Below are 17956 nucleotides of genomic sequence, written 5' to 3' on the forward strand. Positions count from 1 at the left end.
ATACGTACGCGTGTATATCTTTAGCCTAATCCAGATCCAACCCGAATGCTACTTGAAAAAAACCCTAGCCACATGCACGGGTTACGATTACAGCGATGAACACTATCGCACAAGCCAACCGAACCAACGTTCGGTTCTGCCACATAGCAAATAAGTGGGCCGGACTATTCCAGGCCCACATGCCGTTGGTTGGATATGTGGGCCCAGCTCCGCCCTCTTCTTCTTTATAGTAACTCGTCCCCATGGCCTGGCTGACTCCACGGTGCTCGCCTCGCTAGGGTTTAAGCCTTGCGCCGCCGCCCGCTCGCCCTCCCACTTCGCTGTGCTCCACCTCCACCGCCGGCCACCACCTTCTCCTTCCGCTCGTTACGACGCCCTAGCTTGGTAGCTCGGACGAACCACCGCTCGTTCCGGTCGTTCTGCACTATATATTCCTTGCCATGGTCCCTGACATCCAGAAATTTCTCTCTCCCCGATCCATCCTGTTCGTTGCGGATTTGTTTGCTGCGCGATAGATAGTATGCTGGCTATGTCGGTGGTTTGTTTTCCGGGATTTTTCCGCGCCGTCGTGTTGTGCGGTGATGATTGCTTTCTTACTTTCTGACACCTCTTGTACGAGAAGCGCCTCCTCATTCTCATCCTCGGGATGAGATGAGGAGCGCTTCGCTGAGCAGATTGCAGCAACTTTCTGAGCTCGCTTATGCATCTCTGTGCATTGGCGTTATTGGCATTGGCAGCAACAACTAGTAGGGACAGCTGTGATGAGCATTGCTTCCTTCTGACACCTCTTGTATGAGAAGTGTGCCTCTCTCGATCGAGAAGCCCTTCGTTGAGCAGAGTACAGCAACCCTCTGAGCACGCACTCCATTTACATGCTGCATATATCTTCTCAGCTGGTTCTTTGTTCTAGGAATGTGTGTGTGCTTGTGCTGTAATGAGCATTTGCTCATTATATTACTGTACCTCTTTTATGAGAAGGGACGATGCCCTTCCTTGAGGAGATTCTCAACTCTGCGAGCTACCCACCTGTTTTTAATAGTCTTCTCTGAAATAACCTGACCTTGAGCTGCATATGATTAGCGATTCACGATATGATATCGTTGCAGTTTTTTTAATTTAAAAAAGTATGTTTGTGCTATGATGAGTGCTTGCTTATTTCTGACACCTCTTGTATGAGAAGGCATTTTCCCCTTCATTGAGCAGATTAGCAACTCTCTGAGCTCCTCAGCTGCAAGATTTTACTGGCATTCTTTGTTTCTGCTGTTACTATTCTAGCTAGTTTTTACGTGTAGTCTTCTCTGGAATAACCTGACCTTACACCGCAAATGCGGCCTATGATGTGTGGTGTATCTCTCTTAGTCTTGCCCAACCTAATGGCAGTGTGTAGCACAAGATCATTGATGATTTTTTTGCTTGGTAGAATGGTAGTGTGGTTTGTTGTTTCTGTTGGCAAAAGAGTAGGAGCAGCTGTGATGAGCACTGCTTCATTCTGACACCTCTTGTATGAGAAGCACGCCTATCACTTGAGAAGTTGAGAGGCCCGTCGCTGAGCAGAGTATAGCAACTATCTAAGCTCCTTGATCCTCGTGCAGAAATTCCTCTTCTACTCTTGATTAGTGATGTCTTTATTTTCTATCTTTAATATAATCAAGTTCAAGCTATCTGTTTCGATTAGCAACTGTCATGCGTGCTTATCAGCGTAATAATTAATTTAGAGGTTACAGAAGATGCAAAGAAGTGGTTTCTGGTCAGTTTTTTTTCGAGATCAGAATCGGGATGTTGGCAAGGGCTTGGCGGGTTGGAGTACTTTGTTTATTCTCTCACTGTAATCCTGTTTTTGTTTGGACAATTAGATCCATCCTTGTACCGTTTTCCTGATGTAAATATGTAAAGCGTTAATTATGTTTTTGTATCAATTTTTACAAGAGTGGCTGCGATGTTCTTTTGATGTCTCTTTGTATCATTGTATGTACAGTAGGAAAACAATCTTGATATTGTAGTTCAAAGGTTCATAGAAGAGAAAACAAGTAAAATACACAATTTGCAATGCATTACTCTACTGTGAACTATGTTCTGAACTCCAGTTGGACTGCTTGTTGATGTGTCTCTTGCAGCTGATTCTGCTGCTGCTGCTGCTGCTGCTGCTGCAATTCCCTTTCAGCTTCAATCTTTCTGAATGCTGTGGAGCTTATCTTATTCCTTGTAGATTTCTCTGGTACCAGTTCTACCACTTCAATCTACAAGATCGAAAGCATCCAAGTGAGCAAGTTCGTTCTGTTCAGCCCTTGCCTAAAATTTATAATCTGTGAGATCCAAAAGGGGAAAAGAATCATAGTAGCAAGCGAACCTGCAGTTGTGTGAGCCCTCTCTCTCTGCTCTCTTCCTGTTAACAGCGAGCCCTCCTGGTAACGTCTCCTTGCTGCTATAAGAATTGCATACAAATAGGCATCAGCTTAAATGCTGTGAATTCTGTTGTACTAGATCTTTGGATAGAGCTATTAGATTTATTGCAGAAACAACAACATAGCCTATCAGAGTACTTAGGTCAGTGAAGCCTAACCAAGTTCACAAAACCGTTTGCACCTTAAAAACCGTTCGCCTGCGGTTACCGAAAAATTACAGTTATCGTGATAACTGGCAAAATTCAACGTGAATTCACTCAAAATTCACTAAGCTAAATTTGAAATTTGGTGAAAATTCAAATTGAATCAATCGAACGGTAACTGGTCAGTTTGCTATGATTACTGATCGTATTTAGCAATTTATCGAGCGGTTTTTTTCGTATTTTTTGAATTATCGGTAACCGTTCGAATTCGTCGATAACTGCTCGATTTTAGTGATTTATCGAACGGTTTTCTCAAATTTTAGTGAAGTTCAAAAAAAATAAAAAAATAACTCAACCTTGTAAAATCAATAACTAATTCATCTGAACTTCAAATCAAATGAAACAAATTTTGTTGGTTTCCTTGTAATATGATCTACATGATAAAAGTATTTATACTCATAAAAAATTTGAATATTTTCTGTGAGAAAATGTATTTGCTAAACCTAATTAAATGCATAGTTTACTCTTTGCTAATTCAAAAATCATGAAACTAATTTTGTTAGTCTTCTTACATGATACTATGTCTTTTAAAAATACATCAACTTACGAAATAATTATTGTTACATACATGATTGTGTAAATGTGTTTTAACTAGATTAATTCATAACTAACCCATAATACCTCCAAAATTAGTGAAACCACTTTTATTAGTTTACTTTATGTAGGAAAAATAATGGTAGACTTGAAAAAAATTAATTACAGTGATGTTTCTTAACATATTCACTTTATGCTGGTGAATTTTGTAAAAATCATGAATTTTTTTTAATAAAACTCTAAATAAAGTAAAACCAATTTTAAAGATCCTCTTAAGATACTCGCTAAAAAAATGTGTTTATATGTTAATCCTTTCCTTACAATAAGTTAATAAATGAGCTGCACGCTTCAACTTTTTTTTTTCAAACTTACTTCCTACATAATATAATGCAAACGATATTATTTTTTTAAAAAAAAAATCACAGAAAGTCTTAGAATTGTCTCTATTTTTTTAATTTTATGAATTCTAATTCAAAAACCGATCAGTTTCTATTATTGATGCAGAGCATAAATTCGATTATCACGATTTTCGAACGGTAACCGTTGATAAATTAAACCCTGAGCTTAACCTGACAATGATGGCTTCAAGAGCTTCGTCAACAATGGAGGGGCCGTAAGGGTCCAAGATGGCTAGACACGAACCTCAAGGTCTGGCTTGATGGACTGTAAGTGGCAGGAGTATGACTGTCCAGAAGCAATTATCCAATTGTGGTATAAACTATCAAGTATAAGACAATATGGCATTATGTCAAGTTCCTCAAGTATTAGGCTTGTTAACTGAAACTCACGGCAACGTTTCATTCTCAAAAATGTGCAAACCAAAGGGGTTTCATGGAATGCCCCTTGAATTTTGGGCAACTGTGTACAAATAATCGTTACCTACTACAGATTGGCACTTCCAGGACCAGCCTTGATGCAATGCAGTGAATTAAGCTGTTTGTGTGGATGACTGCTACATAAGCAACTTCTGTAATTGTGGCCTTGTTACCGGGAGGGATTTGTTTTTATTGACATGCAAATGTGCTGAGCACAGATGCAGGATGAGAAGAGATTCACATCTCCTACAATTATGGTCATTGGGCATCATCATACCTGCTACTATTATGGTCATTGGGCATCATCATACCTGCTAACAATTTCTGTTGTTGAAGTGTACTTAAGTTCATGAATCCTTGAACATGCATAATGTAAATTACAGAGTGGACAGTAACAACAAAAATGTTTGTGTATGGTGCAGCTTCAGGGTATGCCATGTGTACTGATCTACAAGTAGCCTTGGAAATTACATAACGAAACTCCAATATAAGAAATGTTTATTAGATCTGGTGGATACCTTAATATAACGGAAAAATGTAAAACCCCTCTAAAAGTCATTTGGATTTTGACTTTCCTTTCAAAAATTGTTTTGTTGCAAAAAACCCCCCAAGATTTGGCTTTGTTGCAAAGACACCCCCAAAAATAAAAAAAATAAAAAAATCACAAAAAATTCTAAAAAGAACTAGAGACAATTCTAAGACCTCTTGTGATTTTTTTTTTCAAAAATAATATCCTTTGCATCATATTTCATGGAGAGGAAGTTAAAAAAAATGTACAGCTCATTTATTAATTCGAGTTAAATGCATAGTTAATTATTTACTAATCCAAAAATTATGAAACCAATTTTTTAGTCTTCTTACATGATCCTCTGTCTTCTAAAAATACATGAAATCTTGAAATAATTATTTTAACATACAAGATTAAGTAAATATGTTGCAGATAGATTAATTCAAAACTAATCTATAACACCCCAAAATTAGTGAAATCACTTTTATTAATTTACTTAAACAATTATTTGTGTAGAAAAAAATAATGGTAGACATGACAAATGTCAAATCCCTGCTTTTCTTCCCATTCTTCTCTCTCTTTCTCTCTCTTCTTCCTCTCTCTTCCGTCTCTCCCGTCCCCTCCCCGTGACCCCGCCGCCTGCCAGTGCCATGCCGCGCAGTGCTGTCACATCGCTGCGCCAGCAGACCTCGCGCTCTGCGTCGCCGCCTCGCCCCGCGCGCTCGCCCGTCGCCGACCCTATATAAAAAGGTGAACAGTGCAGACTCCTCCCCATCCTCACCTCCATCCGCTCTCTCCCTCCGAGCACCCTGCCGCATCCCTCTGCCCTCTTCTCTCTCTCCCTCTCTCCTTTCCCTCCCTTGTGGGTGTACCTGGGCCTCCGGTCGCCTGTCGTCGCCCTCCTGTAGCCGCCCGCCGCCCTCGTCGCCTGTCGTCGCCCTCCTGTAGCCGGCCGCCGCCCTCGTCGCCGGTCACCGCCCTCCTGTTGCCGGGCCGCCGCCTTCCCGCTGTTGACCGCCGCCTCCCTGTCGTCGACCGTTGCCCCGGCCGCCCGTCACCCCTCCCTCTCTCTTGCCCTCTCGTTCTCTCCACAGCCGAGCCAGTCGACTCCTCTCTCTTCTCTCCCTTTTATCTCTCTCTCCCCTGCGACTGACAGGTGGCCCCGAGCCCGAGCCACCACCATAAGCTGAGCTGCAAAAATCGAGCCGAGCCGTCTTCAGAAACCGAGCCGAGCCGCTGAGCCGAGAGCCGAGCCGAGAAGCTGAGCCCAAGCCCTGAGCCGACCTAAACGGAATATTCTTCCTTTTTTCTTTTTCTAAATTTCTCTCCCGGCAAAACTTCCGAAGCCTGTTTCTCCTCCGTCCTAACTCTGTTTTCAACGATTCTTCCACCAATATTCATCTAAATTCAAGATCTACCCAATCATGTCAATTTCATAATTTTTGTAAATTATTTAGTCATTGTTTTAATCATTTGATTGATCGTGTGCGTCTTTATTGTTGTTGCGATTATTAGAGAAAGGAGCATTCAAGGAAGACCTCGAGGATCCGGAGTTTGAAGAAGGAGCAGACGAGGATTTCAACGAAGGCAAGTCCTACAACTATTGATCATATTGATCCTATGTTTGTAAATACAACCCGTAGAGCCGTTGTTTCAAACAATAGGTGTATGCATGATTAAATTAATAGTTGTAATTTTAAAGAAATGCTAGAATAGTTATGACCCGGCTTGTTTATACCATGCCTTGTTATTATTACCTTTATTCCGTTAAAACCCTAGAAGATTCACAACATCAACTATAATGATTATTTGGATGAATGCTTGTTTACTGGTATGCTTAGGATTGCTTTGCTCAAAAGAAAGAACTAGATTATTTACACACGTTAATCATGCTTTTCAAAATATAAAGTGATGTGTGCTTGGTGTGTGTACGTGTAAAACTTGTGTTCTTGGAAAACTCTAGAGTAGTGTTGACGAGGGTGAGTAAGGTACCCCATAAAGGTGGGAACTACCTTGGAGCAAGGTTCGTCTTTATGGTGTTCTTACTAGGAGACTCTTGCCTCGTTCGTATAAAGACCGGTTCACTGTGACATCTCACTTAGTATCCACTCGTACAACCACATGGTCTGAATGGGCAGGACTTGACCTAATCCCTCCGACTTAGTTCGGTACCCACCTGGAGGTCGGTAGTGGCAATGGGGACCAGGAGAAAACTTGGGTGGTGCGTAGCCCAAGGTTCGGCTAGTGATATTGTTAAAGCTATGTCAAAACCTTGGGATTGCTAAGTGGTCCTTTCCGTGGATCTTCTAAGGCTCCTGGTATCTTAGTACCCCATAGGTGGTTATTGTGACTACGTTGTGAGGTCGTTGCGTCTCGTTATGGCAGCTCCACCAGTTGCTAAGGTGGGAGCCTACGTATATCTTATGGGTAAAGTGTACAACCTCTGCAAAGTGTTAAATCTATCCGGATAGCCGTGTACTCGGTAAGGACATGATATTGTTTGGTCATAATGATTAGCTTTTCGATGTGAGTATCTCCTTGGTGTGTGAGTGGGCTGCATGCCCGTATTTTCAAAAAGAAGGGTTTTGGCTTTGTGCCCTAAGCTTCCTGGACTGTGTGTCTGTCGGCAAAAAACTTGTGGGAACTGACGGGATGGAAGTATCTCCCCCAGTGCTGTCAACCCCTCATAAGCTCAACTTACGTGTTATCTTCGGAAATATTTTTGTTAAAAGTAGTCATGAACCATGCATCAACAAAACTAGCTTTCCGCAAAACCTAAAAGACTCTACAGCCTTATCCTTGATTTACCATAAGCATCTAATATTCCCTCTTGAGGTATGACTTGTTGAGTATCTTATGTATTCACACTTGCTAATTGTGGACCCAGATGATCTAGAGGTCGACTTCGTCGAAAGAGAAGATGAAGATTAGAAAAGCTGATGTCGTCTGCACTCAAACTGCTTGTAGGACATGGGTCACTTTTGCGTCGTTTCTGTTGTGCTGTGAGGGTAATTTTTGCCTGCGGGCTTTTATTGTAATGAACTCTGTATTGTACCCTATTATCGTATTTAATCGATGTATGTCTATAATATCTACTTCTGTTGGAATTTGTGTGTATCAGCTATTGATTTAGAGACTAGTATGAGCTACACGAGGTGACCCCAAAGGAGGGGTGCAACAATAAAGTTAAAATAACATGCGTTAATAAATGAGCTGCATATTTTTCTCTTTTTTTTCAAATTTTCTCTCCATGAAATATGATGTAAAGGATATTATTTTTGAAAAAAAATTCACAGAAGGTCTTAAAATTGTCTCTAGTTTTTTTAAAAAATATTTTTGTAATATTTTTATTTTTTTTGAATTTTTGAGAGGGGTTTTTACAACAAAGTCAAACTTTTGAGAGTTTTTTTTAACAAAACAACTTATGATAATGAAAATCAAAATCTAAATGACTTTTAGGGGATTTTTGCATTTTCCCTTAATATAATCCTTCACGTTTTTCATTCGCTTCTCGATTGGCTGTATCAGGTAAGCATCTTGCAATGCAACCAAGCAAAGCCAAAGATGCCCATCAGACACCCATACTTGTAATAAGAGCCTAGATTCTTAAGCTACATGCCATGACCATATGCAACTCACATGCATACTTTGAAGGGAATATGCTGTTCCGTTCAACTAAGTGGTTAACCCCCTTACCAAATTTGTGTCATGTAGCCATCAAATTTGAACCTGTCCACATTCAATGAACTTGTATAACTGTAATCAACAGAACTGCTCACCTACATATTGAATTCGGTCTTTATTTGATAATGACATGGTTAAGTGTTTGATATCGACCTATTCCTGCGGCGTATCTGTCTCTCAAATCACTGGAGGACTGGCAGCCTACCTTTAGTTTTATACTCCATTGGTCTTTCAGGCAAAAGGCATTGTGCTCATTGGCTAGTGTGTAATACTTTGGCATTCAGTCATCAAATGGCATTGTGGTCCTTTATTTCCTCTCTTTGACAAAGAAAGAATGGTAGGTATATTAGACACCATGATCTACCTAATATTCGATCAAACCACGCATGGCCTATGAACGGACAGAGTTCATGCCCAACGGTGAAAGTATCATGTCAAGTTCCGTTACAAAAAACAAAGTATCATAGATGTATGCGAGTATGTGAAGCAGTTGGTATGAGTTGAAGGCGTCTCACGTCTCAAACTTAAAAGTTGATGCCGCTGTCGCATCAGCTGCAGCAGAATTTCAGTAACAATGTGACCATTTTTTTTTAGATAATGAACAATGTGGCCATGGTTTATTAGAATCGAAGCAAGTGTTACCCTCGACATACAGTGCATGCCCTTGGAGTAGAAGCGAGCTTTGCTAGGAATGTTGAATTGGACTAATGGTAGCAGTGTTGCGATCATGGTGTCAATCAACCTGTTCAGTAACCGAATCAGAACTTGGCAGGCGACAGGGCTAAAGGGAAAATTAACCTGTTTGTTGCTGAGCATCGGGCCGTCGCAGATGCCGATCACAATTCTCTCCCTCGCGAACTCCGCCGCTGCCTGTCACGTGTGGCAAGAATATGAAATTCTTCTTCTTTTTCTTTTGAAACGGAACGAAATATGTTCTTCCATACTCACAAACAGGAACAAAAGGGGCTGGGCGTAACAATTGCCAGCAAAAATCAATTATCACAAGCAAGCATGGATCAAACAACTAACTGAAGTTTAATGGACGCAGCTAGAGATGAATTCTAGTGTAAGGTTACGGATGATTAGATACCAAGAAGCCAAAGACCTGATGGAATATTCATGGAGTATATCACTGCATGGATTGGATGGTGAAACGTGAAAGCAACATGAGAGGCAGAGAAGGGAGGAAGAGTCGAACAAAAGTGTCAGTACCTTCAAGAAGAGATGGTGGCCCTGGTGCGAATCCCCTGGTGCAGCCGGTCGAAGGTGCCCCCGATCACGACGGCCGCGTAGGAGGCCGCCTGCCTCCCCCTCGGAGCTTCCCTTTGCCATCGGCCGCAGCGGCGTCTTCTCCTCCTCTTGATCCTTCCATGGCCATGGTGGTATATGCACGAGCCTTGTGTTAGCCGTGGTAGGTGGTGGTGATCTGGTGGATCAACATGATGGCTATATATAAAGGGTGCAGACACCAACCTGGCCGTGGCAGAGACCGAATCGAATAAGAGATCAGCAGCATCACTGCAACCAACTATGTTAGAACATGGCAAAGGGTAAAAAGACAGTGCTCATGTTTGCAGCAAGATGGAGCTATGGTCACACGGACACATGCTGATGAGAAACAAATACACCTAGCCTGAACTTCAGGCGCTATGAAACTCCACAGTACCTTGGATTACACAATGACGTTCAATGAGTATACAGTTCACTTGCTTGCTCTTTAGGAGCCTACGATCAGATGGGGGAGAGGAAGACCCATTCTTGAAACAAATTTGGGTTGTGGGGGGGGGGGGGGGGGAGATGAAAAGTCTGACCCACACCTATTCTTTTCAATGAGCACAGCCTTCAGCTTCAAGAAGTAGAATTGACACATTCGACGAATTAGAAATACCTTCAGGCTAATATAACAGTGGCTACAGCTTGGAAATACAACATCAGAAAGTTGTTCAACAGGCCTGTTAGTCCAAGACGGGTCATGATACTGTAGCTGTCGAACAGATCTTCATGAACTCGTCAATCTTGGCAGAGTAGACATGGGGGAAGCTCCTGTAGTGGTCCACGTGGGGTGACGAGACAAAATTGTGGGTGAATACCCTCTGCCCTAGCGATTTCTGCAGGTCAATGAAGCTCTCTACGCATTCAGCCGGTACCACTCGATCAGCTGAGCTGTATAGGTAGAACTGGGGGCAAGAAGGCTGCTCATCTGAAAGAACCGAGAGAACCTTGCACAGTCGCCTGAATATGATCAGCAAGTGACAAAACATATCAGATAACAGAGAGCCATCAGATGCATTTTATACACACTGGGAAATGTAAACTGTTTATATTTAATAAGCAGCAAAAAGAGTTTAGCTGAACCAATTTAGTGCATGCAATGAAAATATAATATATTGCAGCTAAGCATCTCGCCATTCAGATAACCTAAGTTCCAGCGTGCATGGAGAAATACTTGATCAGAGATTAAGAGACACTCATATAGTTTTACTTCTGTACATTGAGCATACTACTGCATTTTCTATGGGTTTTAAATACACTATCAACTTAAAGGTACATAACATAAATATCTACAGAACAGCCACGTCAACTTATATGGATACACCTTCGTGAATTGTGGTTGGCACAAATATGAAATACATAACCTGCCCATGCCACTTAACCAGAACAATGGTTAACAACAGGAAATGGACTTACTGGTTTACATCAGGTATGTGAAGAACAAGCTCAAAGAATTTCTGTAGTGTTGACAGAAGACAGCATTCACCCCATGATGGTCGCGTCACATTTGAGCTAACTCTGTTCAAGGTGTCATTTAGAATAGGTCCATCAAGAAATTCAGCTGAAGGTCCTGTCATGGAACTACTTTTCTTCAACATGGCAGCAGAGAACCCAGCCGCCCAGACCTGAGTTTAGATTAAAAATGAGAACTTCCAAGTAAATAAGCTTAATTCCAAGGAAGACTATGTACAAAAATTATGGACACAACGATAGTTTAGGCTACAAAAATGACCAGATAAAAATCTCCACATGCTAAATATGTAAGGAGGACCTTGGAACATTTATTACTAGCAGTTAAAAGTGTTACACCTGATTCAGTAAGAAAAAGGTTCAGGAACACAAACCTCTGGTCTTATCTCTAGAACTGGTGCAGAGTCTACAATGCATCCTCTTATTCTCTCAGTTATATCAGCTCTTGATTGTAGATTCTCCAGTACGGCACCATAGCTGGAAAGAAAGACAACAACAACAAAGCCTTTCAGTCCCAAACAAGTTGGGGTAGGCTAGAGATGAAACCCATAAGATCTTGCAAGTCTAGTCATGGCTCTGGCACGTGGATAGCTAACTTCCACGCACCCCTGTCCATGGCTAGTTCTTTGGTGATATTCCAGTCTTTCAGATCCCTCTTTACCGACTCCTCCCATGTTAAGTTTGGTCTACCTCGACCTCTCTTGACATTATCCGCACGCTTTATTCTTCCGCTATGTACAGGTGCTTCTGAGGGCCTGCGTTGTATATGCCCAAACCATCTCAAACGATGTTGGACAAGCTTCTCTTCAATTGGTGCTACACCAACTCTATCACGTATGTCCTCATTCCGAACCCGATCCTTTCTTGTGTGGCCACACATCCATCTCAGCATGCGCATCTCCGCTACACTCAACCGTTGGACATGTTGCCTTTTAGTTGGCCAACATTCTGCGCCATACAACATCGCAGGTCTAATTGCCGTCCTATAGAACCTGCCTTTTAGCTTCTGTGGTACTCTCTTGTCGCAGAGGACGCCGGAAGCTTGGCGCCACTTCATCCACCCGGCTTTGATTCGATGGCTCACATCTTCATCGATTTCACCATCCTTCTGCAGCATCGACCCCAAATATCGAAAGGTATCCTTCTGAGGTATCACCTGCCCGTCAAGGCAAACCTCATCCTCCTCGTGCCTAGTAGTACTAAAATCGCACCTCATGTACTCAGTTTTAGTTCTACTAAGCCTAAAACCCTTCGACTCCAAGGTCTGTCTCCACAGCTCCAACTTTCCATTTACCCCCGTCCGACTATCGTCGACTAGCACCACATCATCTGCAAAGAGCATACACCATGGGATATCACCTTGTATATCCCTTGTGACCTCATCCATCACCAAAGCAAAAAGATAAGGGCTCAAAGCTGACCCTTGGTGCAGTCCTATTCTAATTGGAAAATCATCGGTGTCACCATCGCTTGTCCGAACACTTGTCACAACATTATCGTACATATCCTTGATAAGGGTAATATACTTTGTTGGGACTTTGTGCTTCTCCAAAGCCCACCACATAACATTCCGCGGTATCTTATCGTAGGCCTTCTCTAAGTCAATGAACACCATATGCAAGTCCTTCTTTTGCTCCCTGTATCTCTCCATAAGTTGTCGTACCAAGAAGATAGCTTCCATGGTCGACCTCCCAGGCATGAAACCAAACTGATTTTTGGTCACGCTTGTCATTCTTCGTAAGCGGTGTTCAATGACTCTCTCCCATAGCTTCATCGTATGGCTCATCAGCTTAATCCCACGGTAATTAGTACAACTTTGAATATCCCCCTTATTCTTGAAGATTGGTACTAATATACTCCGCCTCCATTCTTCGGGCATCTTGTTTGCCCAAAAAATAAGGTTGAAAAGCTTAGTTAGCCATACAATTGCTATGTCTCCAAGGCATCTCCACACCTCAATAGGGATACCATCAGGGCCCATTGCCTTGCCTCCTTTCATCCTTTTTAAAGCCTCCTTGACCTCAAACTCCTGAATCCTTCGTACAAAACGCCTGTTGGCATCATCAAAGGAGTCGTCCAGCTCAATGGAAGAGCTCTCACCTCCTCCATTGAACAGCTGGTCGAAGTACTCTCGCCATCTATTCTTAATCTCATCTTCCTTCACCAGAAGTCGATCTGTCCCATCCTTGATGCATTTGACTTGGTTGACATCCCTCGTCTTCCTCTCACGGATCTTGGCCATCTTATAGATGTCCCTTTCCCCTTCCTTCGTGTTTAGCCGCTGGTAGAGGTCCTCATACGCCCGACCTCTTGCTTCACTCACTGCTCGCTTTGCGGTCTTCTTCGCCACCTTGTACTTCTCTACGTTGTCAACACTCCTGTCCAAGTGTAGGCGTTTGAAACATTCTTTCTTCTCCTTGATAGCCTTCTGGACATCCTCGTTCCACCACCAGGTATCTTTCGCTTCGCTTCTACTTCCCCTCGTCACCCCAAACTCCTCAGAAGCCACCTTCCGAATGCAAGTCGCCATCTTTATCCACATATTGTTTGCATCACCTCCTTCCTCCCAAGAGCCCTCCTTAATTACCCTCTCCTTGAAAGCTTGAGCCGCTTCCCCCCTGAGCTTCCACCACTTCGTTCTAGCGACTTTAGCGCGCTTATCCCGCTGGACACGTATCCGAAAGCGGAAGTCAGCCACCAAAAGCTTATGTTGAGGAACAACACTCTCTCCAGGTATCACCTTACAATCTAGGCAAGCACGCCTGTCTTCTCTTCTCGAGAGGACGAAATCGATCTGGCTAGAGTGTTGGCCACTACTAAAGGTCACTAGATGGGATTCCCTTTTTTTAAAGAGGGTGTTAGCTACGATCATGTCGTAGGCTAGAGCAAAGCTTAAGACATCCTCTCCTTCTTGATTCCTGCTTCCATACCCAAAGCCCCCATGCACCCCCTCGAAACCTGTGTTAGATGTACCCACGTGGCCATTGAGGTCTCCTCCGATGAAGAGCTTCTCGCCAATAGGTACACTCCTAACCATGTCCTCCAGGCCTTCCCAGAACTCTCTCTTGGTGCTCTCATTGTGGCCTACTTGAGGGGCATACGCGCTGATAACATTGAGAACTAAGTCCCCAACGACCAGCTTGACCAGGATAATCCGGTCCCCTTGCCTCTTGACGTCTACCACTCCATACTTGAGGCTCTTGTCGATCAAGATGCCTACTCCATTTTTATTTGTAGCTGTCCCCGTGTACCACAGCTTGAAGCCGGTATCCTCCACCTCCTTCGCCTTCTGTCCTTTCCATTTGGTTTCTTGGACGCATAGGATATTAACCCGTCTCCTCACCGCTGTATCAACTAACTCCCGTAGCTTACCCGTCAGGGACCCTACGTTCCAGCTACCTAAGCGGATCCTACTTGGCTCGGCTAGCTTCCTTACCCTTCGCACTCGTCGAGTCAAATGCGAAGACCCTTGCTCATTTTTCACTACACCCGGGCGCCGATGTAGCGCGCCACTAAGGATGCGACGACCCGATCCTTGCCCACTTATCACCGTATCCAGATCAAGATACGGCGCGCCACTAAGGGGGTGACGGCCCGGCCCTTGCTCATTTAACACCACATCCGGGTTCCAATGTAGCGCGTCGCTAAGAGGGTTACGCCCCAACGATTTTCTTTCGGGTTTCATCTCCATAAGAGTGGCTGAGTTTTATGTTGGCTCGCCAAGCCTATCACAACCCTCCTCCTTTACCCGGGCTTGGGACCGGCTATGTCGAGACAACATAGCTGGAAAGAAAGAAAGAAAAAAAATCAAAGGTTTTATATCCAAAATGAAGTCAAAGGCATGAACGTCAGATAAAAGAGATTAAAGAATCAAATAATTGCTCCACTAGGATTCAAGTAGGACAACTAAAAAAACCCTTCTTAACTACACGCAGAATTTTCACCTGAACTATCATAAATGAAGCTATATTAATAAGATACCAAATAATGAGTTCTAAAGACAAAGACTAAAATAATGAATCAACCTTAAATGTAGTTCAGCACAACAGGTCGATGACCACAAGCTTTTTGAAAGATAAAAGAGAGCAATGACCATAAGTTCATAACAGTTGCTACATGACAGAACACCATAAGGAAACTGTGCACAAAGTAACAATGTGAGCTTCACCAATGAAGCAACACACAACATCACGATCAAGCTGTTTTTCATTCTGTTTATCCAACATTCTTATCCACCAATGGTTTATCTGGTTTGTTCTTCAAACAATTGCCCAAACTCAATCCTTGCTGCTCACTCTCTCCATTTCTCCTACATCTTAACCACTGGCGGTGGAAACACATACCCTGGGGAACCACAAGGAGATCAAATCTACAATAGACCAAACAGACAATGAAGAGTTTCTCCAAAGCATGCTGGCACAACCACTTTTATTTTTCCAATTAAAAATGGCTAGCGCACGATACCAAAGGCTCCTACACAGAGAATTTTCACCTAAACTATCCCAAATGAAGCTATATAAACAAGAAACCAACTAATAAGCTCCAATGACAGACGAGAGATTGAATCAACCATAAATGTAGTTCAGCCCAACAGGTCAATGACCATAAGTTTTTTTTTAAAAAAAAAATACCATAACCATAAGTCTATAACACAGTTGCTCATAACAGATTATCATAAGGAATAACAATGTGAGCGTCACCAGTGCATCAGCACATGCCTTCCTTCTTTCTATTTATTCAACATACCTATCCACCAACAGCTTATCTAGTTTGTTCTTCAAACAATTACCATAATTCAATTCTTTTTGCTCCCTTTCAATTTCTCCTGCATCTTAACCACTGGGAGTGGAAACACATGCCCTGGAGAACCACAAGGATATCAATTCTACAATGCACCAGACAAACAATGAAGAGTTTCTCCTAAGCATGCTGGAACAACCACTTTTAGTTTTCCATCTAGCGATGGGTGCTGTACCGGATGCTCCTATCCTAAGTTCCTAACTCATGGTCTTCGTGATGATGCGCATCCTCAATCAAGCATGTTCTATCCACCAACCTCGTGTACCAAACCGAGGTTTCATGACAAAAACATGTGACACCACATGCTAGATCCCCTATGTCAGTGTGCAATCGAACGAGCAACCCATGCGCATGTCACTAAATGCTTCATGAACTCATTATTTACTTTTGAACATTCCAATTCTGTAAATGAGTTATAGGGTTGAAGATCTTAAGGACGCGCGATGGAGGAGGAGAATGAGACGAGTGGGTGGGGGTGATTCCTTACGCGAGCCACCCGGTGTTGCTGAAGGTGTGGAAGAGGAGCGTGCGGCGGCGGTCGGCGTCGCACCAGGCGGCGACCTCGGCTGCAAGGTCGGCGACCCTGCGCTCGACGCGGCGCCCGAGGTCGAGCCCGAGTAGCTCGCGCACGGGCACCACGAACCGCACCGCGCCGACCCCGCGCTCGCGGTAGAGCTCGGCGTAGCGGCGCAGGTGCTTCTGCCGCGCGCCGAGCCACCCGAGCAGAACCACAAGCGTGGCGCCCTCGCCTGCCCCGCCGTCGCCGAGCGGCGAGGAGGCGGAGTCGAGAAGGGGTGGGTCCCACTCGATGAAGGAATCAGAGTCAGGCGGCAGGAGATTGAAGGGAACGACGTTCGGCGGCGAGTAGCCACCGCCGGAAGGGAGGGAGAGGGAGGCGGAGCAGGAGAGGTTGGCGCGGCTGCGGAACGACGGGTGGCGGGGGAAGGAGAGAGAGGACGTCACAGGGACGTATCTTAATGCGGAGCGCCGGTATCCGGCGGAGGTGTCGGCGGCTAGGAGGAGGCGGACGGAGGAGGCCGCCATGTCTGCGGGGTGGTGAGGCGACGGCGAAGGCGAAGAGCACGAGACGAGTTTATGGCGAGCGCTCGCGATGGAACAAGCCCACTGACGCATGGGGTCCACGAGTGCGTCGGTGGGACCGCGGCTCCCGAGTGGGAAACGGTTGAGGCACATGGCCGCAGTTAATTCGCCATAAACCTTCGCCATTAAACCGAATCGTTCCCGACGTACAAATGGAGGGTCCCGGTTGCAAGGTTAAGGTTACCGACCGAGCTAACTGAGTTTCGATGGTAATCGAAAATTTACGATAACTGTAGTTACTGTTAAAAAATAAAAAAAAAGAAAATTTATTTGGCAAAATTTGAAATTTTACAAAAAAATCGTGATTTTAACCGTTCGGTAACCGGTCGGTTTGGACTGGTTACCGAGCGGTTTTGCAATTTATCGAGCGGTTTTCTCGAATTTTTCGTATTATCGGTAATCGCTCGGTTTTCTTGATTTATCGAGTGGTTTTCTTGATTTTCAGTGAAGTTCAATAAAAAATACAAAAATTATTTTAATCTTGTAAAATTAATAATTAATTTATCTGAGCTTCAAATAAAGTGAAACAAATTTTTTTGGTTTTCTTGTAATATGATCTACATGATAAAAGTATTTACACTCATAAAAAAGTTCAAAATTTTCTGTGAGAAATTGTATTTGTTAAACCAAGTTAAATGCATACTTTACTCTTTGCTAATCCAAAAATCATGAAACTAATTTTGTTAGTCTTCTTACATGATCCTATGTCTTTTAAAAATACATGAACTCATGAATTAGTTATTGTAACATGCATGATTGTGTAAATGTGTTGCGACTAGATTAATTCATAACTGATCCATCACACCTCAAAAATTAGTGAAACCATTTTCATTAGCTTATTTATACTATTATTTATGTAGAAAAAATAATAGTAGACAAAAAAAAGTTAATTACAATGATGTTTCTTAACATATTCACTTTATGCTTGTGAACTTTGTAAAAATCATAGAGAAATTAATAAAACTCTAAAAAAAGTGAAATAACTTTTAAAGATTCTCTTAAAATACGTTTTACACAAGAAAAATATGTGTTTGCATGTTAAACTTTTCCTTAACATGAGTTAATAACTGAGCCGCACGTTTCAATTTTTTTCATTTTTTTCAAAATTCCTCCCTATAAAATATGACGCAAACGATATTATTTTTGAAATTTGTTTTCACAGAAGAT

General features: G+C 43.0%; 1 protein-coding gene and 4 non-coding genes across 9 annotated transcripts; 4 read left to right on the plus strand and 1 right to left on the minus strand.

Moving 5' to 3' along the window:
- Window positions 1-574: 574 nt before the first annotated feature.
- Window positions 575-695, plus strand: LOC133923348 (small nucleolar RNA snoR1). The gene has a single exon (XR_009910604.1). It is a non-coding gene; the product is annotated as a small nucleolar RNA snoR1 (small nucleolar RNA).
- Window positions 696-754: 59 nt separating this feature from the next.
- Window positions 755-858, plus strand: LOC133923346 (small nucleolar RNA snoR1). Its single transcript, XR_009910602.1, has one exon. It is a non-coding gene; the product is annotated as a small nucleolar RNA snoR1 (small nucleolar RNA).
- Window positions 859-1133: 275 nt separating this feature from the next.
- On the plus strand, window positions 1134-1222 carry LOC133923345 (small nucleolar RNA snoR1). The gene has a single exon (XR_009910601.1). It is a non-coding gene; the product is annotated as a small nucleolar RNA snoR1 (small nucleolar RNA).
- Window positions 1223-1465: 243 nt separating this feature from the next.
- On the plus strand, window positions 1466-1575 carry LOC133923347 (small nucleolar RNA snoR1). Its single transcript, XR_009910603.1, has one exon. It is a non-coding gene; the product is annotated as a small nucleolar RNA snoR1 (small nucleolar RNA).
- Window positions 1576-8706: 7131 nt separating this feature from the next.
- On the minus strand, window positions 8707-16841 carry LOC133922716 (uncharacterized). 5 transcript variants are annotated; one of them, XM_062368165.1, is made up of 7 exons: window positions 16176-16841; window positions 11263-11365; window positions 10835-11043; window positions 9964-10378; window positions 9620-9664; window positions 9359-9504; window positions 8707-9016 (listed from the first exon to the last, which is right to left on the minus strand). In XM_062368165.1, the coding sequence occupies exons 1-4, from the start codon at window positions 16820-16822 to the stop codon at window positions 10117-10119; spliced, it is 1221 nt and encodes a 406-aa protein (XP_062224149.1). In that variant the 5' UTR covers window positions 16823-16841; the 3' UTR covers window positions 8707-9016; window positions 9359-9504; window positions 9620-9664; window positions 9964-10116. The 5 variants fall into 5 exon arrangements, with proteins under 5 accessions (XP_062224149.1, XP_062224148.1, XP_062224147.1 ...); XM_062368164.1 differs by having other exon boundaries at window positions 9359-9511; XM_062368163.1 differs by having other exon boundaries at window positions 8707-8888; window positions 8945-9016; window positions 9359-9664.
- Between the last annotated feature and the right edge of the window lie 1115 nt (window positions 16842-17956).

The sequence above is a fragment of the Phragmites australis genome, chromosome 6 (assembly GCF_958298935.1).
Source record: "Phragmites australis chromosome 6, lpPhrAust1.1, whole genome shotgun sequence".
In the NCBI taxonomy this organism is placed as follows: Eukaryota; Viridiplantae; Streptophyta; class Magnoliopsida; order Poales; family Poaceae; genus Phragmites; species Phragmites australis.

Coding starts and splice junctions, on each gene's coding strand:
- LOC133922716 (XM_062368162.1), bottom strand. CDS start 16,822: ATGCGTCAGTGGGCTTGTTCCATCGCGAGCGCTCGCCATAAACTCGTC. Junction 11,366..16,175: donor AGCAACACCGGGTGGCTCGC/GTAAGGAATCAC, acceptor CTTTCTTTCCAG/CTATGGTGCCGTACTGGAGA. Junction 11,044..11,262: donor TTCTAGAGATAAGACCAGAG/GTTTGTGTTCCT, acceptor ATCTAAACTCAG/GTCTGGGCGGCTGGGTTCTC.